Source organism: Alligator sinensis, unplaced genomic scaffold (genome assembly GCF_000455745.1).
Source record: "Alligator sinensis unplaced genomic scaffold, ASM45574v1 scaffold474_1, whole genome shotgun sequence".
Taxonomy (NCBI): domain Eukaryota; kingdom Metazoa; phylum Chordata; order Crocodylia; family Alligatoridae; genus Alligator; species Alligator sinensis.
Window position 1 is genome coordinate 37,119 of NW_005843092.1, and position 22,191 is coordinate 59,309.

Consider the following 22,191-nt stretch of genomic DNA (forward strand, 5'->3'; position numbering starts at 1 on the left):
CCACACACACACACTGCTGCCCCGGTCACCATGCCTCAGTGACACTATTGGTGCCTTCTATTTGCTCAGATGCAAGACCACAAGGAATTTGGGGCTTGAAACAACAAAACTACTTCTTATTTGACAAATTTTATTTTTTTCTGGAGCCTTACAGTGAAATAATCAGTTTTCTATATTGTATAGCAAGGTGCTAGCAGGCCAAAAAAATCTAGTTTTCCAGATTATTGAAATCAAGTCACAGATGGCTATTTGCAACCTGATTTAATCTAATGCAGCCTGTCTCTTTCTTAGAGAGCTGAGGGTGTATGCACAGGCACATTTAGAGTTTTTGCTCCATTTAATTTTCAGAGGTAAAACAATGAAGCACCAAAGAGAAATCTATTCAAGGAAATAAGCCTTTACTCACTACTAGGCTTTTGGGGTTTTTTTTTTAATAGAATTTGTTTTTATGCCATTTTTGATTAGATAACATGGCACTTGTGAATCAGGTTGAACATAAAATACACAATAACCTGAAGGCATTGTTACATAAAAGGAAAAGGCAGTAATCTGTACATGCATGGTTTATAGAATATGAGGTGCGCTTATTTACAGTGTCTGAACATGCAACCGTGTACCTCTTTTTGACTCTGTCAGTCTTGTAGTTTTAATTTAATTTTCTTATTTAACAGTAGCAGTTTCTTTTTCCCTTTTTTCATCAATGTGACAGACCAACACAAATGTTTGACTGTGCTGGGCAATTAGTGAAATCAATTATATATAGGCTTGGTAGGATTTGATTTTTATTATTTAACAATTTCAATAGCTAAAATCAATGTTTATTTTTAAGCATTGTTTAGATTTTTATTGAATTATTTATTTTTTACTTTATTTTTATTTTTTTTAATTTTTCAGGATTGATGGGATGTGGGGGCGTGCACATCCACGTCCACACACAAAGATGCCCACTTTCTCCTCCAACCCAGCACACAGCAGGCACGGGGGGAGTTGCTGGGCTGTTACCCCGCTGCTACTGCTGAGCTCAGCACCTGCTTTCCTTTTTGTCTCGCAGTGGTTGCTACTTCCCTGCTCCCCAGCAAGGAAACCTCCAGCTGCTACACTGGCATCTACCCCTTACAGCTAGGGGTTTGCCATGCCCACAGGAACCTGACTGGGCACTGTGGCAGCAGCCTATTCTTACGTCCCCATTAATTTTGATCATTAACGATGGAAATATTGAGGTGAAATTGATGTTTGATGAAGTTTACTGATTAAAAAATCGAATCCTGCCATGCTTGCCTATACACAAAGTGCTCTCTCCTTTGCTTATATGGCACACAATTTTTTCAGCTGTATTGGTTCGTGCTGTTTTACAGAATTTAAATTTGGACAGAAGTGAGTTAATTTTGTCCGTTTTTTATATTTATCATATTTTTCATCTGCATATTGATTTGCTAAAGCAGTGCAATCCTTCAAGAATGGAATAATTAGTTACATTTTATAAAGGATGATGTACCGGCACCGACAAGTTTAGGTAACGGATAACAAATTGTATGTATGCCTAAATGTTAGTATTTTTCAAAAATTTCATTCCACGGCCAAGCATTCCTATGGTTTGTTATAAGGCTCATTAGATAGAATCCTAATATAGGGAAAGAACATTTACATCTTACTTGTGGTTGACTTTGCACCATGTCCTGCTTGCAGATTTGTTAATACCTGATTTTTTTTACTGAGGGGCATCTTCAGGGTTCAGACATTTGAAGCAGCTTGAGACAGTTGTGCAGACCTATATGCCCTTTGAAGCAGTCCAAAAATTGGTGGAAATGCTCAAAAAATAACCTTGAAGGAAACAGATATGATGTAGCAGTGCTTCAAAGGCATTTACATGTGCACAGTCTACAGAATGTGACTGAGTCCTCCAACATCCCACAGTGCTTTGTTCTTTTCCCCTACCCAGAAGCAAATGGGGCAGTATCAGCGAGTAGTCACTTGTCCAATTTGTTTCTGCTCTACCAGAACATATTTTTCCTCCCCACCCTGGGACTTGGGAGATCAGAGACCCCATGATCTAGTAGTGGGGATAGATGGTCCAGAAGACCAAGCCAGAGCAGATAGGAGAACACTCGCTGCCATCAACTCTACTCGTACCTTGGGAGGTGGTGGAGAGCAGACCTGTAGTGTCCAAGGAGACTGGGGTTGTCAAGCTGCATTGCTTGTCTGCTCTGCTCCTCTCCTTTTTCAATCCCTGTTTTGGCTACAGCCCCTCTGTTGTGCCCTCTGGCAGGAGAGCATACAGCTGTGGTGATTCTGAAGCTATCCAGCTGAGGGACATGGTGGGGTGGGAGGGCTGGTAGTCCACGCTCCAAAGTATAGCTGCATTTTTAAATGTTATGTCTGTCTCCACCCTTTAGACAGCGGATTCTGTGCATGAGGAATATTTGGCACATAAATGACAATGGAAATATATCATTTTGTTATAACAGTTTTGGATTCCTTGCTGATCCATGGATGTTTTATGGGGTAGGGAAGGAGAAAGCTTTCCTTGAAAATGATATCATCAAAGATGTTTAGTAGAAAACCTCAAAACAAGTTACAATTTCTGAAACTTTGAGAACATGGGGAAGGTGTCTGTTGTTGGCTTACACCATCATTTTTTTTTATTCTTGACATGCTTGCAAAGAGCTTGTTCAGTAGATGTGTACTTAGTGCCGCTGAAGTGAAGTGAATCGAATCATTGTTGATCATAGCTTGTATACATTGGCTTTTTCAGATTTGGTTTTTTTCCTGTGCCTGACTTTCTCACCCTGAAATGAAATGCCAGGGTATAGGAAGCTCAGCTGTTGTTTTTTCTGACTTTGTTTCAAGCTGTGTTAGGGAATGATTCTCTTTTGCCTGTTCGGTAAATCAAATATCACTTGCATTATACTTAAAGCTTACCAACACAAGAGTAAGCTAGGCATTTACCTCTGAAGACTGATAGTTTTACTTCAAAAGTACAGTTTTACAGAGACTTGGTTCTTGATTTGCTTTAACTGGAGTCAAAGGTAGGGTGATTTTTAGCTCTTGTGTTGCTTCAGGATTGTGTACACACAACTTCCAGCATAAGAGCTGCTGCATGTTCCTGAATAGTTGGTGCCCCTTCCTTTTTGAAGCTTCTACAAGTGTGTGATTGTCCATATTCTTTGTTGCAAATCTATGTGCAATAAAATTGTATGGTACTATAAATATTGGATACACGAGAAACCGCTTGTGTAAAGGATACTAGAAAGCAGATGACATTCTGAAGGGGCTAATTTTGTTAACATGGAGAACCTGCCAACTAGGCAGATTATGTAGCTAACCCATAATTCTTAGCTATGCCTTCCTTCTTTCTCCTGCTTCCCCCTCCAAACCATCCACTAAACCCAGATAATGTTTCTGTAATAAAAATAAATAAATACATATTGGTATATGTCTGAGCTGACACAAAATTAGTGGTTGATAAGCTTTGACACTAATTAAGTTGATAATGCAAGTGGTATATGGGGATGGTGAGTTAATCCTTTGTTTATGGCATCCATGGTTTATTAAGGCCTTCAGCCAATAGAAAGTGTCAAATATCTGTCCCCTCTTTTTTTCTTCTGTGTTGACCACTTATAATATTTTGGTATTTGTTGCTCTTAGTTTCTTTTCAATACATGAATAGTCTTTTTCCAATAACTTGCACAGTATCTGTTTTTTAAACCCCATATGCATTATTACTTCTGCATTGTTTGTCTTCAGTAACTTTTTTTCTGAAAAATGGGTCTCAAAGCCATTGCTTTCAAATTTCAGAATAGCGTTGTACAAAACGCTAATGTAATACTAAATGTAATACTCCCAAAGAAAACTGTTCAGGTGAGAAAAAATGATTTGCAAATTAAGAATGTCTGGAAATAGAGGGAAGGATGATAGGGAAAATTCAGTCTAATTTGTTTTAATTTAATTTTAAATCTGAAAAATTTGGATCATCAGAATTCACAAAACCTGCAAGGGTAAATCATATAGCACCAAGGGGGAGGTGTCCTCCTCACTCAGCTTCATGTTGAAACTCCCTTTGGAGCAAGTTTCAAAATAGGCTGGCCCAGCACAAGATTAAATGTGAGAACAGAAAGTGAAAAACAGTTTTTGAAGGGTGGGGGGTCTTTAAGCTGCTGAGAATGTCTGACTGAGACAGAGAGAGAGAAATAAAATATGGCCTCTTAGAGCACAGCCTGTAGATATGTGTATACAAGTCAGGACGTGTTGATCAAAGCTCATGCCTCTCTGAACCATTAATCTTTAAGAAGCCATCTTGCCCTAACTTCTGCCTAGGGTGGCTACTGACACATCCCCAGAATACAGGGCATGCCCTTGATGAGGGGCAGGCCCCCTCGTCTAATCAGCAGTGAGGGGTGGGGCCACAGGCCCCTTGGCCATTCAGCAGCCAGGAGCGGAGCCACCACCTCCCTTCCTCCCTATCTGGCTTGGAGCCCCTCTCCTGGCTGTGCACCACCTTACCTCTAGGCACAGCCAATAGAATCATGACGACAAATGACTGACATTCATTTCCAACAAACTGAAAAACAGGACTTTTTGCTGTCCATTCTTCGGTCAGAAATGGACAGGGGGCAAAAGGTTTAAAAACAGGACTGTCTGATTATAAAACAGCCAACAGCCACCCTACTTCTGCCTGACATTAGGCTAACATAACTAACAACCTCTTTCTCGCTATAACCTGCTTAGTGTAGGTGCTGGTGTCGGGCTAGCCAAGGCAATGCATGTTTCTGTGCATTCTGTACTGCAGTCCTGCCTGCCCACTGGCTGCTACTCCCTCCACTTGCCGCCATTTCCCCACCTTCCTGCTGCTGCCGCTGACGCTTCTTCCCCCCCCCACCGCTCTGGCAGCGTGTGGTTCCCAGCTGCATGGCAGGGACTGCAGACCACAGCAGGAGCCAGCCTGGCCCCTGTGGAATGGGGAGATTGTTGGTGGTCCTCCCCTCCCTGCTGTTGTTATTTGGCTGCACTCTGGGGTGGAGGGAGGCAGGAAAGAGCCCCAGGGTCGCTAGGCCAGAAGCCTTTGCTAGAGGGTGGGGTGGAGCTAGTCAGGCCTTGCTGCTGCTCCTCCTGGGTCATGTTTCTGGCGCCTCCTGGTTCCTGCCACTGCTGGTGCCTCGTCAGCTTTGCCAGGGAGCCATGGACAAATAATAATTAATTTTATAAATTTTTAGGGGCCCCGCAGGCCAGATAGAATGGCCTGGTGGGCTGGATGCAGCCCATGGGCCATATTTTGCCCACCCCTGAAGTAGAGTGAGTAATTAGAATACAAGAGGTAGGAATGCAGGAGGGAGGGGAAGGGAGGAGCAAGGATGCTGGGAGAGGCATACAAAGAAAGAACCCATCAAAACAAAGGGGATCACAACAACTATTCCAGGTCCTGGGATAAAAATCCATAGTCCCTGTTTGAACCATACTTAACACAGTCCAGTTTGTGCATGATTTCTTGTTCCACAATTTCCTGTTCAAACTTAAAAACAAAAACAAAACTCCTGCCTGAGAACAACAGTTCTCTTGAGGCCACCGATGATGTGTTCATGGAGGTTGAAGTGTTCTTCCATAGGCTTTTGTGTCTTTCTGCAGTTGCTGTCAGATTGGTGTTCACTCATTCTTAAACATAGTTTGCCCTGTCTGATACAGACAGCAGCTGGGCATTGTAAGCAGGTGATTTATGTGATGTTGGTAGACTGGCAGGTGAATGAACCTTGGATGTTGTACTCCTTATTTGGTCTAGTGATGATGTGTTCTGTGTTGATGTAGGGGCACAACAAGCATTTGAGCCCATTGTAAAGTCTGGTGTGTTGGTGAGGATGGGAGTTAGTTTGAGATGCACCATTTGAGGTTGTTATAGGAGCTACAGTTGCACCTTTTGTACTGCAATAACTTTCGCATAGTAAATTGTACTTGCCCCATGTAACTTGATCCTGACTACTGTAACTGGAAGAATGTCTCCATGCTGCACCTGCTGTGTCTCAAGGAGTTTGTTTAAAACTGAAATCTAATGTGAAGTGTAGCTATACGGATCACTTTGTAACCCTTCAGATTACAATAGTCTTTCTCCAGCTGTAAAAATGAAGACGGAGTTTGTCAAGCTGCAGTTTTGTACATATTGTCTTAAGGTTTTAGAATTTATCACATAACTTCTATGTTGGCAATCAAATACTAGCAATTTTATTGCGTATTCTGTACCACACATCCAGAGGTGCTGAGATGCAAGCCAAATGGCAATTAAAAATAAACTACTTGACAGAAGAAGTAATAGAGTAAGGAAAGATGTCAAATTCTGTTACTTTATGCTCTTACATTAAGGTATGGGGAGTCTGCTTAATCAGATTCTGCTGACTAGTTGCCCTTTCTGCTGCAAGTCTTCCTTTGCAACATTAACATGCACATTGCATCCAGCTGTGCTGTTTAATTTATGCAGCCATTTAGATCATCTCTGAATTTGGCCCAATGTCTGCAGAATGGATGTTTTTAATTAACAAGAAGTTGGAACATGAAGTTGGTTATAATAATATTGAAGCTTTTTGAGAATTGGAGACTGGAAAAGGGCATGAGCCTTATAGAACAAACTTACCCTGAGCTGCAGGTGACTGAGAGAAAGCTACACTTGTTACAGTTGCTTAGAAGGAAGAGGAATGAAATCTATTTGGCAAGCAATTTTGCATTTTCATTCTTTTTTCCCCCGTATCTTACTAGTGGAGTATGCTCTATTGCATGCCACAACTCATAACAATCTCTTGGTACCAAAGAAGTGGAGCTTAAACCTGCCGAGTGGACACTTCCTTAAACTTTCAAAGAGCAATCAAGGCGTGTCCTTGAAGTGTAAACACAGCTAAGTGGTGTTAAGGTGTTTCAGCGAAGTTCTGGGTAGAATTATCCAGTTTTCTTTCCTAGGCTTTTCTTTTGACAGTCATTTTGCTGAGCAAACTTGGTTTGTAATTTTGGTTATTGATGGAAAGGTTGAGGGAGAGACTTACTCCATTCTTATTTCAGGATTTAATACAAAATTAGGGACATCTTAAAAATATTATGAGTTTTCATTCTTTGATTACAGTCCAGTTCTCAGTCCTAGTTTCTAATATGGAGTATGTGTGTGTGTACTTCTGGTCTGTAGTTCTGAAACAAGCAAAGGAGTAATGACTAAGTCATTTTTTAATGGTGGGCACTTGCACAGCACCCATGTCCAAAGGTTTCAGGGGGATATATATGCAATTTGAGTTAGACTTCAAAGCACTCTTATGAAGTGAGTCTTATTGAACCCCCTGGCACTGTACCTTAGCCAAGTCACTTTTTTCATCTTGGAGAGTAGCAGAGCTGTGGATAAAGTCATCGTTATAAATTCCCTGGTTTAACTGTTCAGTAACATTTTTGATAAAATGACTGGGGCACTTGAAAATGTTATCCTTGACCATGGCATTTTCATCTTACAGTACACATTGCTTGAGACACATTAAAATAAAGTGGGTTAGATAATAGAAGACTAATCTGTACAATTTTAATGTAATCATGTGCTTCCCTCCCCACCCCCCACACTTATGATCTATTCCTATTTAAAGTTTGATTTATTTATTTATTCTTTCCTTTAGGAGAAGCAAAAAATCTTCCTACATATCCGGGGCCAAACAAGATGAGGGATTGCTACTGTACAGTAAACCTGGACCAGGAGGAGGTTTTCAGGACCAAAATAGTGGAGAAGTCACTATGGTAACAGATACTTGTTTGCACATATATTTAGTCTGCTTTTTTTTTAATACCATGGAACATTTCTGTTTTATATGAAGTGTATGTAATCTTCCAGATATACTTATTTTGGTGCAACGAAGAACAGCTTATTGCAGGAATTGGCAATCCCCAGCACGCGTTCCAGAGCATGGCATGCAAAGCCATTTTCTTCTGCATGCCACAGCTGGCAGCAGGTGGCCAGGAAGCTGCAAGCCCTGCTACAAGCAGCCTGGGCCCTGTGGCAGGCAGCAGCTGCCCAGAGCTCAGGCTAGCTGCAGCTGTGAGGCTACAAACAGCTGCATGGGACTTCACAGCTCCGGCCCCAGCTCTGTGGCTGCGGTGACTGCACGTGCACCTCTAGTCGCACAGGCGAGAAGGAGCCCAGGGAAGTGCAACTCTGGCCTCTCCGCCACCCTCCTCCTGGAGGGCACGCATGCAGCCACAGCCATAGAGCTGGTGCCAGGGTTGTGGAGCCCAGCATAGCTGTTTGCAGCCTGCCTGCCACTTGCTGCAGCTGCCCGGTGCAACCCCACTTCTCCTCAGCTGTCTACCCAGAGGCACGCATGTAGCCGCTGCTGACGATGAGGATCGGGCCCTTCCCAGATGCGCTGCCTTTAGCATGCCAAGCTGAGGCATGGGTGGAGGTTGGGTTGTTTTTGGCACTCTGGCCAAAAACATTGCTGACCCTTGGCCTACTGGATTTTTTAATTGTAAGAATAATATAATAGCGTAAATAGAGGCATTATGTCTTGGCTTCTAACAGTCTGTTTTATCTTGTATGTATTTTAAAAAAAAATGGTTCTTGTCCTGAAGCAGAGCATATCAAATCATCTTTAAGAATTTACAGTGCATGCAGCTCTGCCTACTTGTTATGATACTTGTTCAAAACTGACAGCCAAAAAGCAGGACCATTTAATCCAGCTGTCAGGGTTATTACTGCTTACTGTTCTCATGACTTCACAGCTGTTCCTGAAGTGGATCGGAAAATTACAGTGGGGCTCTGCACTGATAGATGTGGCAAGGTTGGATGGTGGGAAAATAGGTGAAAACAGTATTTGTGTGAGGGGGAGAAAGTGGAAAGCAGTTAGTGATAAATTCCCCAGATGGTGATGAGTTCACTGCTTTTCCCTACTTTGTATGTATGCATTAAGCCTCTTAATGCAAATGAAGTGTTTTTTCTGTTCCTGAAATTATTACATCTCTCTGGAATGCTCAGATGAAGAGGAGAGATGAGAAGAGGCTACAAGAGTCGTCCTTTTTCCCTGTGCTCTCAACTTGCTGGGTAGCTTTTTCAGCTGGAGTGGAGGGGATTGTTTTCTCCCAGTAGCTGTCTTAAATGTGGCCATTGTTAGAATCTAACCTGAAATCCTGCCTCTCCTTGAGATTTGAGCATCTGCCTGCAGCTCTGAGCTAGGTGCTCATTCACATCCCCAAACCCTCTTCTGCACTTATACTTCTGACTTTGTGCCGCAGGGTCAGGCTCTTTTCTAGCTTGCTCTCTCTGTGGTATCCTGAATGTGTCCTCCTGTCCTGTCTGTATAGTGGTTCAGCTGCCATAAGGGTGGCAGAGGGTGCCCCCATGCAGCCTGGCCTAGTCTTGTAGTTAGGGCTCTCTCCTGGTATGGGAATGATGCAGGTTTGAACCCTGTAGAGCTTAAGCGAGCTTCGAACTTGGTGTTCTGTTTCCTGGATGACTGCTGTAACTCTTAGACTTGCATAAAAAGTGAATTCCTCCTCATCTGGATGCTTTTGGATGGCAGTGGTCATGTCTGCAGTGCTTTGTGCTGAACTCAGTGCTGTCAGTGTGCATTAAAGTATGTTCCTAATAGATCCGGACACATGGGCAATGAGGATGCCTAGGTCTCGAATGCCTTGTAGCCTTATGCATGAGAGAGGTAGTGAGATGTTTAGTGTAACCAGGTGGCAATACCTTTCTGTATGTGCAGAACTTTAGGGATTCAAGTACTTGAGGTAAAATGCCTAGGTTATTTCAGGTGCCTAAGGGATGAGACTGGTCTGGATTACTGTCCTGGGCTTACCATATTTACTTGAATCCAAGATAAGGTTTCTTCCCCCACCCATTTAACATGGGGTGGAGGAGAAAGCCCCTTGTCTTGGACTTGAACACAAGATGGCAAGAGGGATGGGTGGCTGCAGCAGCTTGGCTTTGACTTACCACTGCCCCTACCCCCTGCAGCACATAGTTGCTTTGGTCCCAGTCCAGTGGCGGTGGAAGAATCTCCAGCCCACGCAACTGCCACTGGGACTGGAGCAACCATGTGCTTTATGCCCCAGGCTGGAGTAGGGTCAGAGCCCTGCCAGAGCTGGAGGATAAGCAGTGGCAGGGAGGGTACAAGCGTGAGTGGGAGAAGTAGTGGGGGGGCAGTCTCCACCTGAGGGGAGCAGGTGCTGGGGCACACAGGCATAGGGAGGGCATGTGGTATGGGGGACAGGCACCATGGGGCAAGGTGAAGGAAGGCAAGGGGCCAGGGTCAGGTTTGTTTGACCGTCCCTCCCATCATGCACCCTTCCCCCTCTATTGCCTGTCTTCTTGCTATTGCTTTCCCTGCTGCACTGGTGGGGCGGGGATTATTTCTCCAATGATTTAATTCTATACATGGAAAAATGACAAATGTTATCATTTTCTATGTATAGAATCCAGTTATTGAAGGGCCATCTTAAATTTGTAGTTGTCTTGCATTTGCATAAATTGGCTAGTCACCTTCATTACTTTTTACAGCTTGCCCTTAAGCACTAATCCACACAGTTTTAAGCTGTCTGTATTTACAATTTTTCTTGCCTTCTTTATTTTTGGTCTTTTCCCAGTGCAAGTCAGATATGGGATAATGGCAGGTGGAGGAGCCAGATGCATAGCGGAGCTTTTTGACCACTGGTGGCTACATGTAATTAGGATAATCGGGTCTTATTTCTGAAGTTGATGATTTGTTCTTACCTTAATTGAAAACGTATCTAGTTGAAGCTTGAAATCAGTTCTGTTTGAAGTAGTTTGGTAATTGTCACTCAGATCCAGTCTCATTCCAGTTTGTGAAACAGTGTTGCTCAGAACCAAAAGTTACATACTCTTCTTCTGTCACAGAAGGGTTTGTGATCTTAGTTTAGACTTCATTTCACTAAAGTAATTCAGTAATTTTCCACTGAAAAAAATCCTATAAAATAAAAATAGGTTTGAGGAATAAATAAGAAAAAGAAGCTTTCCTTGGGGAAAATGCCATCTGTTTTTATCTTAAAATGGTGCACTGAAGCCATTCTGAACAGTTGCTGTTCTCCTGGAGAGTGATAGGTCTTCCATTCTGTAGTGCTGAGCAGGGAATTTCTCCTCCCTTGTTAGCTTTTGAGTCCTCTTTCTTCCCTTGACCTTTATTCCTAGGTAGTCTGTCCTCTACCTTGAGGCTTTTGTCTCTGCAAGGGTAAGTAAGGATAAATTTAAATTTTCTAGGAACATTTCTTCCTCTGGGCTTTTGGCTCGGGGGAGTTGGGTGGGGGAGAGGTGAGGGAATGTGCAGTAATTTCCTGGGAACTTAACTTCAACTTTTGTGCCACCAGCTTCTAGGTACTGCTACCAGTTGCATTTCTTTCTTAGTCCCAAATGAAAATTCAGGATGGGAAGGGTTAGGTTTGTCTCTAGAGTCTCTCTTTATTTGGGGAAATTATCTGTTATCTTAGTTAACTTTGTGAAGAGTGCACAGAATATATATAGCCTTTAACCAGATTGTATTTCAAGATGTAGTAAAACAAGCACACAGGCTCATAAGGAGATTTATTTTTTCCAAGTGCTTTTCAGACAGTGCTGTGCTATCTTATTATTCCTTTTGGGCTCCAACTCATAAATTACCTGGTCATCTCCAGCCACTTGTATTATTGCATTCTTTGCTGCTGGTTTAAATCAAATTAATTTACTAAGTAGCTGTAAATTACCAAGCAGGCCAGGTTAGTGTGCCCTGAGGGCCTATGTACATCCCTCCAATGCAATACTAAACACAGCAGTATGTGTTTTCTTGTGTATAGTCTCCTGCCTTGGAACTCTTTGGTGTAATAACCAAGCGTGGGCTTGATCCCCCTATTGTGTACATCACTGTTATGATATATGGCATGAGCTATTAGGATAAGGACATAAAGTAAAGCTGCAAAAGTAGACGTGCTGAGAAATCAGTTGGATTTGATGTACTGACTGCAGTTGTAGGTGAGAGAAGCAGAAAGTGGCAGCTCTGCAGTTGTAGGTTCCTGATTCTCAATTTCTAATGCATTTAGGATTCCTGTCAGAACTTGGATAATCCCAAAGTAATAGGAACTTTGAACTCATGGAAGCAAAATACAGAAATTATGTATTTCCTCACTCTTATTGACAATTTAAATGTACCAATTAAGGTTTTTTTAACTTTTTAAAAATAAAAGTTCTTAATCTTGTTTTTAGCACATTGAGAGTTGCTGGTGAGAAATCTCCTATTTCATACCTGATTTGGCATTATTTTTTTCCATTAAATGTGTAAATATATGAACAGGTAGTTGCATGCACATGTGTGTGTAGAAAATTGAAATGCCGTATTTACTCAAATACAACATGATGTCCCCCCTGCAACTGGCATAGGCAGAAAAAGACTCTTGTCTTTATAAATGTATACATGGAAACCTCATTAAATACATGATTTATCATTAAACTGTTGCCATTAGCCTCCTTCCTCTAGCTGGTCCCTTAGCCAAGGCCTACTGTCCTGGACTTGACTTCTGGGCTCCATCCCCTTATCCTGCCCTCTGGGGCCTTTCTCTCTGCCCCGCTCAGGCTGTGGGATCCCTGGCCCTGTTTACCTCCCACAGGCCCTTAAGTCTGTGCCCTTCTTGGACTCCTGTCCCTCTCTGGGCTTTCTCCTTCCTTCTTGGGCTCCAGGCTCACTGGTACCAAGCTCTGCCCCTCTCTGGGTTCCCTCCTTCTCAGACCACACCCTTTCTGCTGGCCCACAACCTAATGAACTGTGGTAAATCACAAGCCTTTAACTTTAGATGAATATAATTCATAGTTTGTACTACATATAAATAAGTGCCAAAGTACTGCTCAGATACATGTTCATGGAGTACCTGTGTAAAAACTGCCCAGTTTCAAAAAAATATAACATGCATCAATTCTGGATGAGCTAAGTGTGTGGATACTATATGCAAATTGCTCCAGCATGTTTAATGTCAAGGTCATTGTTTTCAGGTTTGCTCCTCAATTCCATGTGCTGAGGGAGAGCAGGGTCTGATGGTAAGGAGAGTTGGTAGGGGCTACTGGGAGAGAAGTTAGGGGGAGAAGCAGAGTGAAAAGGGGCTACCTGCCCTCCAGGCTTTTTTTCCCTGGTACAGCAGTGAGAGGGTGACCAATTTAAGGCAAACCTCAATAATTACATTCTGTACCTGTAAAATTATAACAAATTTATAAATTTTCCATATACAGAATCTGATTATTGGGGGATCATCTTATAATCAGGGTTGTCTTCTATTTGAGTAAATACAGTATATGCTGAATGACTCTGAAAGTGTCTTATAATAAGGGACCTTCTTAAATTGCAGTTTTACAATTTTCGCGGCAAAAGCTGTGAAAAATGGCATTGGCTGCAATTTTCTAGGATATCGACCAACAAAGAAAAATAAAATGCTGATTCTTCAGTGGGAGACAGCTTTCCTTGCTGCCGCTGCAGCCCAGCCTCACAGCCTGACCTGGAAGGGAAGGTGCCAGCTGGCAGGGCAGCAAGATGTCTCTTTCCCCCTGGGGCCTCTCTGCCAGTTGGTGCCAAGGGGTGGGGCTGGCATGTAATGACAACGAAATTGGATCTTTGGGCCACAAAAGTTACTTTCTCTTGCCACAAGTTGGGTAGGTCCCTATTTATAATTCATACTTCCTTGCACTGATGGTCCATATAATTTCTAGTTTCTTATGCATCCATTAATGTCTTTATGTAAACAACTGCAAAATTAAAGCATAGATGAAATGCATCGTCTTGTCTAATCAGTAACTCGGTGCATTTTTAGCTATTGGTCCTGGAATGGTACATTCATGGTGGGAGGAACGAGGAGGTGGTGGTGGCAGTGCCAACTAAAATCAGTCCCCATTTTTCTAATTGGTACAAATGCACCTAGAATAGTAGAAGAGGCCTAGTCTCAAGAAGCATACCGTCTAAATCAGAGGTATGTGCATGTCTGCATCTTTTTGTGTGCGTTTGTGGTGGGTTACACATAGTGGGGCTTCAATTGCAATAAGGCAATCCAGTAAACATTTGTGAAATAAAGCAGTGGAAAAAAGTGCACTGAGTTTTGGTTCTGGTTAAAACCTATGAGATATGATAGGAAGAGCAAGCTTCTCTACCTGAAAGCTACAAGGTGCGGTTAGCCTTCCTGACTGCATCCCCACATTGGCAGCCCATGTTCATCTTGGAATCAATAGCAATGCCAAGATCCTTTTCTGCCTCTGTGCTGACAAGAAGGGAGTTCCCCAGCCTGTAGGTATGCAGCTGGTTCTTCCCCCCACAGGTGCAGCACCTTGCACTTGTCAGTGTTGAAACCCATCCTGTTCTCATCCGCCCACCTCTGTAACCTGTCCAGATCTAGTTGTAGCCTGTCCCTGTCTTCTAGTGTGCTCACTTCTCCCCACATCTTAGTGTAATTCGCAAATTTGAACAAGGTGCTTTTCACCCCCTTGTCCAAGTTGCTGATGAAGATGTTGAACAGTATGGGCCCGAGGACCGAGCCCTGGGGAACCCCACTGCCCACATCCCTCCAGGTTGAAAATGGCCTGTCCACCACCACTCTCTGGGTGTGGCGCTCCAGCCAAGTGTTGATTTTTCAAATACATTAGGTTGAAGAAGGGCAAAAATTCTGAGTGATCTTATGGCAAAGTATAATTTTGTTCATAGTTTTAGTATTTTCACCTACAGGATCGTCCCACATTACATTCTTCAGTTTATTCCAGTCGGGCTCTACAAAGTTGTCCTAATAGTAGAATTTAGACTCTTCCAACATTTGGCGCCATCAGACCAATACATTGTGTTTGATGCCAAGAGAGGCCAGCTGGCAGAAATGATTTAGGTCTTTGACAGTGATTTAAGAGTATTATCTGACTTCCAGAAGTAAGATACATACCCCAAAGCCCACCAGTTCTTAATTTTTAATAGGAAAATGTAGTACTCAACTCACCAGGCTCACGAAAATATTGATATGGGCCTTCAAATTAAGGCACCTGCCTGGAAAATAGGATACCAAGGCTCAGTTCCTAGGCTTTGCAACAAATGTACTGTGTGATTCTGGGTATAGTGCCCAGAAGCATGCATGTGTGTACATGTGCCTTTGCTAGTGTGTGTGATGAATATTTTTGCCAAATATCAAAAATATTTTGATGCTTCATTAAATCAATCATTTGCCATCTTCCAAGATGACAGATTCCAAATTCTCCCCATCCAGGACCCATTCCTAGCTACATTTCTTCTCCAAGGATAAAATTCCTTGGTTTGTTGGCATTAAAATTGATTTTTGCCTTTGCTGTTTGTATTAAATGTTTCCATTGGCTTAAAAGGCAGTGTCAGCTGCAATGAGAAAATCAAGGCAATTTCTCTGATCCTGGGTGAAGAATGGATAGAATGTGACATCACCCTAAATCTATTTCAGAGGTATAAATACAGGCCAAAGCACTGTGAATGAAACTTACTGTCAGGCATTTCTGACATCTTGATTCCATGGTCATTTAGTTCTTTACTAAGAACTTTTTTGCTTATCCTAAGCAGAGCAATCAAAGCCTGAATGAAAGGGATAAAACAAAAACTATTTGGGCATTTAGTCTGTTTTTTTCTTTAGACTTTGATGTGTAAGAGCATATATACCATGAAGTCTGAAGTGACTCCACAGTTACAGTTGCATTGCAATTAACACAAGACTAACATTTCTGTCTGTGTTCACACTTTTCTGAATAAACGTATTTTAAAAATTTGATACAGAACTCTTTGGGGTAGAAATTTTCTGAGTAAATTCACAGTATTATTTTAAATATTTTCCTGGCATGTTTTAAAAACTGCTTCCTTTTATCAGTTTTCTCTGTGTTTCTTTAGCTAAAAACAGTCCCAAACTCCAAATTTTCCTTTCACGTTTGATCATATCTTGGACATAAGCCACTTCTCAAAGTTTTTTAAATGGATAGTTATTCCCCTTCCTTTGGAGAGAAGCCAAAAATTGCTGTTTCATCAGCTACTTCCCTGTTTTGATGCGTTCAGTTTGTCTGTCTGAAATGACTGCCCTACCCAGCACAGATGCTGTACAGAAGGAGCCTTAAGCTAGATGTGATAAGCAGTGCTTTGAGTTTTGGCACTTCAGTTGTTCCCAGATTTGCAACTTTACAGATTTAGGGCTGGAAGGGACCTTGTGAAATCACTGGGTCCCGCTCCCTCTTCTAGTCAGATAAGACTGCTGGGGCAAATAACCCCAGCAAGGTGTGCATCCAGTCTCCTTTTAAAGGTATTCAGGGTAGGTGCCTGTACCACCCCCACTGGGAGTCTGTTCCAGTGTCTGGTCACAAACTGCAAGTTTTTCCTTCTATCCAGGCTGAAATCTTCTTCTAGGAGTTTATTACCATTGCTCCTGGTTTTCCCCAGGGCGCTTTGGTGAATAGTTGTTCACCTAGCCCCTGATGCTCTTCCCTGATATATTTGTAAGCTGCCACCAAATCCCCGTGAAGTCTTCTCTGTTCTAGGTTGAACAGTCAGCCTATATCTGTCAGCCTTTCCTCATATGGCTTGCTCTTCAGGGCTCTGATCATACGAGTGGCTCTTCTCTGGACTCTCTCAAGCTTCTCCACATCCTTCTCGAAGTGTGGTGCCCAGAACTGGATGCAGTACTCCAGCTGCGGCCTCACCAGTGCTGAGTAGATAGGGAGAATAACTTCCTTAGTTTTGTTTTGAGATGCATCGGTTGATGCATACCAGTGTATCGTTTGCTCTGCTAACGGTAGCATCACACTGCTGGCTCGTATTCATTTTATGGCCAATTATGACCCCCACATCCCTTTTGAATGTGGTGCTAGCTAGTGTAGCACCACCAAGCCTGTAAATTTGTTGTGGATTTTTCCTCCCAAGATGAAGTAGTTTACACTTAGTGTTGAACAGCATCTGGTTCTGGTCTGCCCATCTAATTAATCTGTCTAGGTACTCCTGGATTGTCAGTCTACCCTGATGCGTGGCTGCACTTCCCCACAGCTTAGTGTCATTGGCAACCTTTGCCAGTGTGCTTTTCACTTCCACATCCAGATCATTGAAGATGTTGAAAAGCACTGGTCCAAGTACCGAACCCTGGGGGACCCCACTGGCTACCTTCCTCCAGGGCGAGACAGTTCCGTCTATTAGTACTTTCTGGGTCCAACCCCACAGCCAGTTTCCCAGCCATCTGACCATTGAATTGTTGAGCTCATAGTCCTCTAGTTTTACCTTGAGAGCCTCATGAGACGCCAAGTCAAAGGCCTTCCTAAAGTAGTAAATGATGTCGACCTACTCCCTTATCCAGGTGGTGAGTAACCTGGTTGTAGAAGGAGATGAGGTTAGTCGGACATGACCTACCCACAGCAAAGCTGTGCTGGCTGTCATTCAGAATTTTGCCTTCTACTGGCTTATCGCATATGGACACTTTGAATTTTTCGAGGATTTTTCCTGAAATTGAAGTCAATCAGCCTGTAGTTCCCTGGGTCCTCTCTCCTCCCCTTCTTGAAGGTGGGCACAACATTGGCCGTCTTCAAGTCTTATGGGACCTCTCCTGAGCATCACTAATTTTCAAAGAGGTTCTCCAGCAGTCCTGTGATGACTTCAGCTAGTCCGTTCAGCGCACTCAGGCAGAGTTTGTGAAGTCCTGCTGACTTACAAATATTAGCCTCTCTAGCTGTTCTTTCTCCTACTCTTCATTGACTGTTGGTTGGTGATCATCCCTTCTGTGGCTATTCTGTGTCATATTTGCATTTGGCAGGCTATCACTCTGACTAATGGAATACAGATGCGAAGTACTCATTCAGGAGTACAGTTTTCTCTTTGGTGTCAGTGATCAGATGTCCAGATGCACTGAGCAGTGGTCTCACATTTCCACCGGTTTTCCTTCTGTTTCCTCTTACTGTTCTTGATTTTGGTTGCTAACCTGAATTCAGTCACTGCCTTTGCTTTTCTAATCTGCCCCTTACAGGTGTGGGCCAATCTTATGTAGTTCTCCTTCGGGCCTATTCCTAGCTTCCATCATTGGTAAGGCTCCCTTTTCTTTTTCAGAAGATCTGTGACTTCCCTATTGAGCCAAAGTGACCTTCTGGCCCCTGTGCCACCTTTTTTGTGTACAGGTATGGACAGCTTCTGTGCACTGAGGATCGTGTCCTTGAGGAACAACCACTCTTCATCCACACCCTTTCCCTGCAGTCCATGATCCCATAGGGCATTACTCACTAAAGTCTTTAGCTTATTGAAGTCAGCTTTTTTAAAGTCAAGAATATTAAAGTAAAAAAGTTCCCACCGCTTCATTCTTCAGTGTACTCTCACTGTCCATCTTGCTTTGTCCACCACACCCTCTATTCAGTGGTCACATTTTGCTATTAAGCACCAATCTGTATCGCCATTTAATTAATTTCAGTATGGATATTAATACTTAAGGTGGGAAGCTATATAAGTAGGGGAGCCTGGGAACAGTTTGGGCCACCTATGATAGATTAGTGGAAGGGGAAGGAAGGCTTTGTGGCTAGGACAGTGGGGAAGTAACACAGCTGGGAAAGTGCCAAAAAAGGGAGCAATGTTTGTGGTGGGGAAGGAAGTATGGTGAAAAAACTCTGGGAGGGGTTTGTGAAAGAGACTACATGTCCTTGCATATCCTCCTATGGATCCATATGAATAACTTGTCAGCACTGAGGTAGGCTTCAGTTATAAATGTGAAAAATGTCTGAAATAACAAAATATATATCTCTGTAAGTAGAGTTCTACTTTTGTTGTGAAGGCGCAAACACAGACAGGGAGATGTACATATGCCTATTTTCTGAGGGGACTGGGATAACCTGGGGGAAAGTAGAGTTAATTACATCAGAAATACATATGGTCAGTGGCTAAGGGAGAATCTGTGCATGTTGAGATGACATTGTCAGAGGATGGGGTTTTGTGTTGACTGGGAGACTTTCAGCCTTCCAGGCATATTCACCTGCTGTCGCTTCCTGGCATAGTCAAAGTGGAAGAAGCACAGGCTCTGGATGCTTGCAAAAGAAAAATGAAGTGGGATGAGGATCGAATAGAACACATTTTAGCGAAACATGGCGCTTTTTGTTCTTTCTCTTTGGTATCATGTGAAAACTAACGTGTGTTTGGGTTCTTATGCTTTATAATTGTTCAAGCCTGGATACTTATAGGCTTGAGAAACTGTTTTTGTGTTTTTTCCAGTAGAAACCTTACTGCCATGGGCCATATTTCCACTGCTGTGATTGGCATAGCTCAGCTGACCTCACTGAGCTAGATGAATCTACACCAGGGGCGGTCAATTATTTGGGCCTGAGGGCCACACACGGAGTTTTGATGAGCTGTTGTGGGCCATGTCAGCCCCCTCCAAGCCTCTCCTGGGCAACAACTCTCCAAAACTCCTTATGGGGCTTTGGGTGGGTGGGGAAAAGTGTGCGGGAGTGGGATGAGTGTGATTTGCTCCCTGCACGCCCTGCTGTGTGGGAGAGGTGGGGGTGTGCTGAGGGGACCGGCTGCCTGCGAGCCAGCTGCGGTTGCGATGAGGGAGGAGGAGGCGGGGCTGGATGCAGCAGAGCTTGCCTGGTCTGCGGCTGCCCCTGCAGCACTCTGCATGGGGCCGAGCCCCTCAGGCAGCCTGCACTGTGCTCCCCCCGATGCCCACCGGCCCCAGCCCTGGTCCGGGCCCTCCCTGGCCAGTTGCAGTTCTGGCAGGGCTGTTCCCAGTGCAGCTGCAGTCAGCTGGGTGCTGCTCTGCTCCCCTCATCTCTAGTGGGAGCTGCTCTGCTGACATGTACCCCCTGCTCTCCCACACACAGTAGTGCAGCAGGGGCAGGAGCGGGAGGAGAAGCTACTGCTGCAGGTGAAGGGAGCAGAGCAGCACCCAGCCGACTGCAGCTACACTGGGAAGAGCCCCGCCAGAAGCTGTGCGCTGGCTGGCACGCAGGCCAGTGCACAGCTTGGGTACAGCGTGGCCCAATGTGGAGTACTGTGGGGCAGCCACAGATTGGATCCAGTTAGTTGGTGGTCTAGATGCGGCCCATGGGCTGTATTTTGCTCACCCTGGATGTATATGGTATTAAGCATAATATTTTATCATTTTGGGGGGGGAGGTTCATGGAGAAAATGCAACAACAATCTTTGAGTTTGCTATTTGTGGTAGATGCAGTTGAAACCAGGCAGCACTGGCTGCAGGTCCCTTTACATACAGTACATTTACATGCGAGGAAAAAGTGGCTTAGGCAGAGTGAATGATGCAGTCTCATACTCTGATAGTGGCTTAAGTTGAATGTTTTGGTCTTGATCAGCGATTCTCAACCTTTTTGGACTTGAGCTAATACCACCCCTCACTGGAACCGAGGCACTCCTTCATAACTTCTGTGAATTGAGTGACACCCAATTTAAAAAACTAATTTATATATTACAGAGCTTACCGCCTTGCAGAGGGACTGGGCAGTGCAGGTGTGAGTTCATTCAGGCAGCGGCAAGCCTGAGCCTGTCTCTATCTATTTAGCTTATCTACTTATCTGCTCATACCTCACTGGCACCCTGGTTGACAATTGCTGGTCTCCGTGGTGTTTTAGTTGCTATGCTTCTTGCTAATCAGAATATCTCAATTCTGTTTCACAGTTAATGCCATGTATCTTAATAAATGTATCGGCTCCCCTTTGGTTCCTCCTACACGAGCTTGCTCACTTACCTTTCCTCGTGGCTCTGTGGAGCCAGTTACCATAGAGGTCCAAAATTTGAATGCACCCTAATCTATTATCTGGCCCATGCAAATATTTTGAAAGATCCCTTTTATTTTTCTGCTGCCCCCACTTTTTCAAAGAGATGTCATTTAGTATGGATGTTACTTTTACCAGCCAAATACTGAGTTATTCAGCAACGGGCAAGTGCCTTTCTGTAGATGTATTCATTCTATTTTTGCTTCCAACTCACACTGTGATGTGAACTCTGGTCTTCAGTTCATGTAACAGGATGAATCCAGTATTTCTAAATGTTTTGGAATACTCTGAGGATGTGGAGCTCTCTGTGGCATGTTAATAGTCCTTGCTTAGAAGCACAAAGGCAGTTTTCTTTTTAAAAAAGAAAATCCATGCACAAAGAGGTTTGGTTTGACGGGTTTCATTATTATTCATCGTACAACTCTTTCACTTCATCCACTGAAGTACTAGTGCCAAAATAAAAACAAGACTGCTTTTGCAAATCACCAAGCATTGAGAAATAAGTACAGGGTTTTGCAACATAATCTAAAGCTAAAAAAATGGTTGTAGTCTGTGAGGTTCACTTCGTAATGTCTGTCTCTCTTCCACTCAATGAACATTGCAATGATTTTAATAGATCTTTGTACATAAGCTTTAAAGATTAAGACTCCTGTGGAATCACTTGGCAAATGCACAAAAGCAATTAAAAAATTCTGCTTCTTTGTTAAGAGACCCAAATCATGAGAACTGGGTTTGAAAACTTAAAAGTTAAACTGTCCATTTCCATATATATTTTACTGCTTACACTTGCCCTATCCATTTCATACCTCAATTTGACTCTTAACGTCTCTTCCCCTTAAAACTTGCACAACCTACATTCTAGACTTTTTTTGTTCTTTTTTTTATTGTAGCCATAGTAGATAATCAGAAATGAGTCTCTTGAATGGGAAACATGACACTAGGTGAAGTTTGGGTGCATGAAAAATTCTTTGGTTGTAGAAGCTGAGAAGGATTACTTTGTTAATTTCCAGATATTCTCACACTTGGGCACTTAAAGCAATTGGAAGTTTTGTTAAAAGCTGGTGACATTTGCTTAGGTACCTTCCCCCCCCCCCCCCCCCTTTTTAATTAAGTTTTCATTTATGACCTGTTGATCATTGGACAAAGAAAAAAAAAAAAGGGTAAGACCCACAGTGCAGTAGTGCATTGCAGTGCAGTAGTACGTTGGCATAAAAACTTGCAAGAAAAGAGGTCCTCATGAGATCTGTGAAAATGGGGCTTCCCTCCTTCAGATTGTGGCAAGTTTTTAGCTTGGTGGGTTTTTTGTGTGTGTGTGTGGGAAGGAGAGGGTAATGAAGCCTGAGTGTAATATGGAGAATAAGAGGCAGGAGGGCAAGAGTTGTAGTTTTCCCCAAACTATAAATGTGGTCACATGAAATCTTCAAAAAGTTATACGCTGAAGGTGTAAAAGAGGTGTTTCCTTTTCCTTTCTCCATGCCCTGTCACATTCT

At 43.2% G+C, this 22,191-nt stretch overlaps 1 protein-coding gene across 3 annotated transcripts in view; it reads left to right on the plus strand.

The window, feature by feature from the left end:
• The window catches only part of RASA3 (RAS p21 protein activator 3), a 183,625-nt gene that overhangs the window by 25,111 nt on the left and 136,323 nt on the right, over positions 1-22,191 (plus strand). For all 3 annotated transcript variants that reach the window (XM_025193706.1, XM_025193708.1, XM_025193707.1), the window contains exon 2: positions 7,626-7,743. In XM_025193706.1, the coding sequence (XP_025049491.1) occupies positions 7,667-7,743 (77 nt within the window). In that variant the 5' untranslated portion in view covers positions 7,626-7,666. The remainder of the gene's footprint in view (positions 1-7,625; positions 7,744-22,191) is intronic.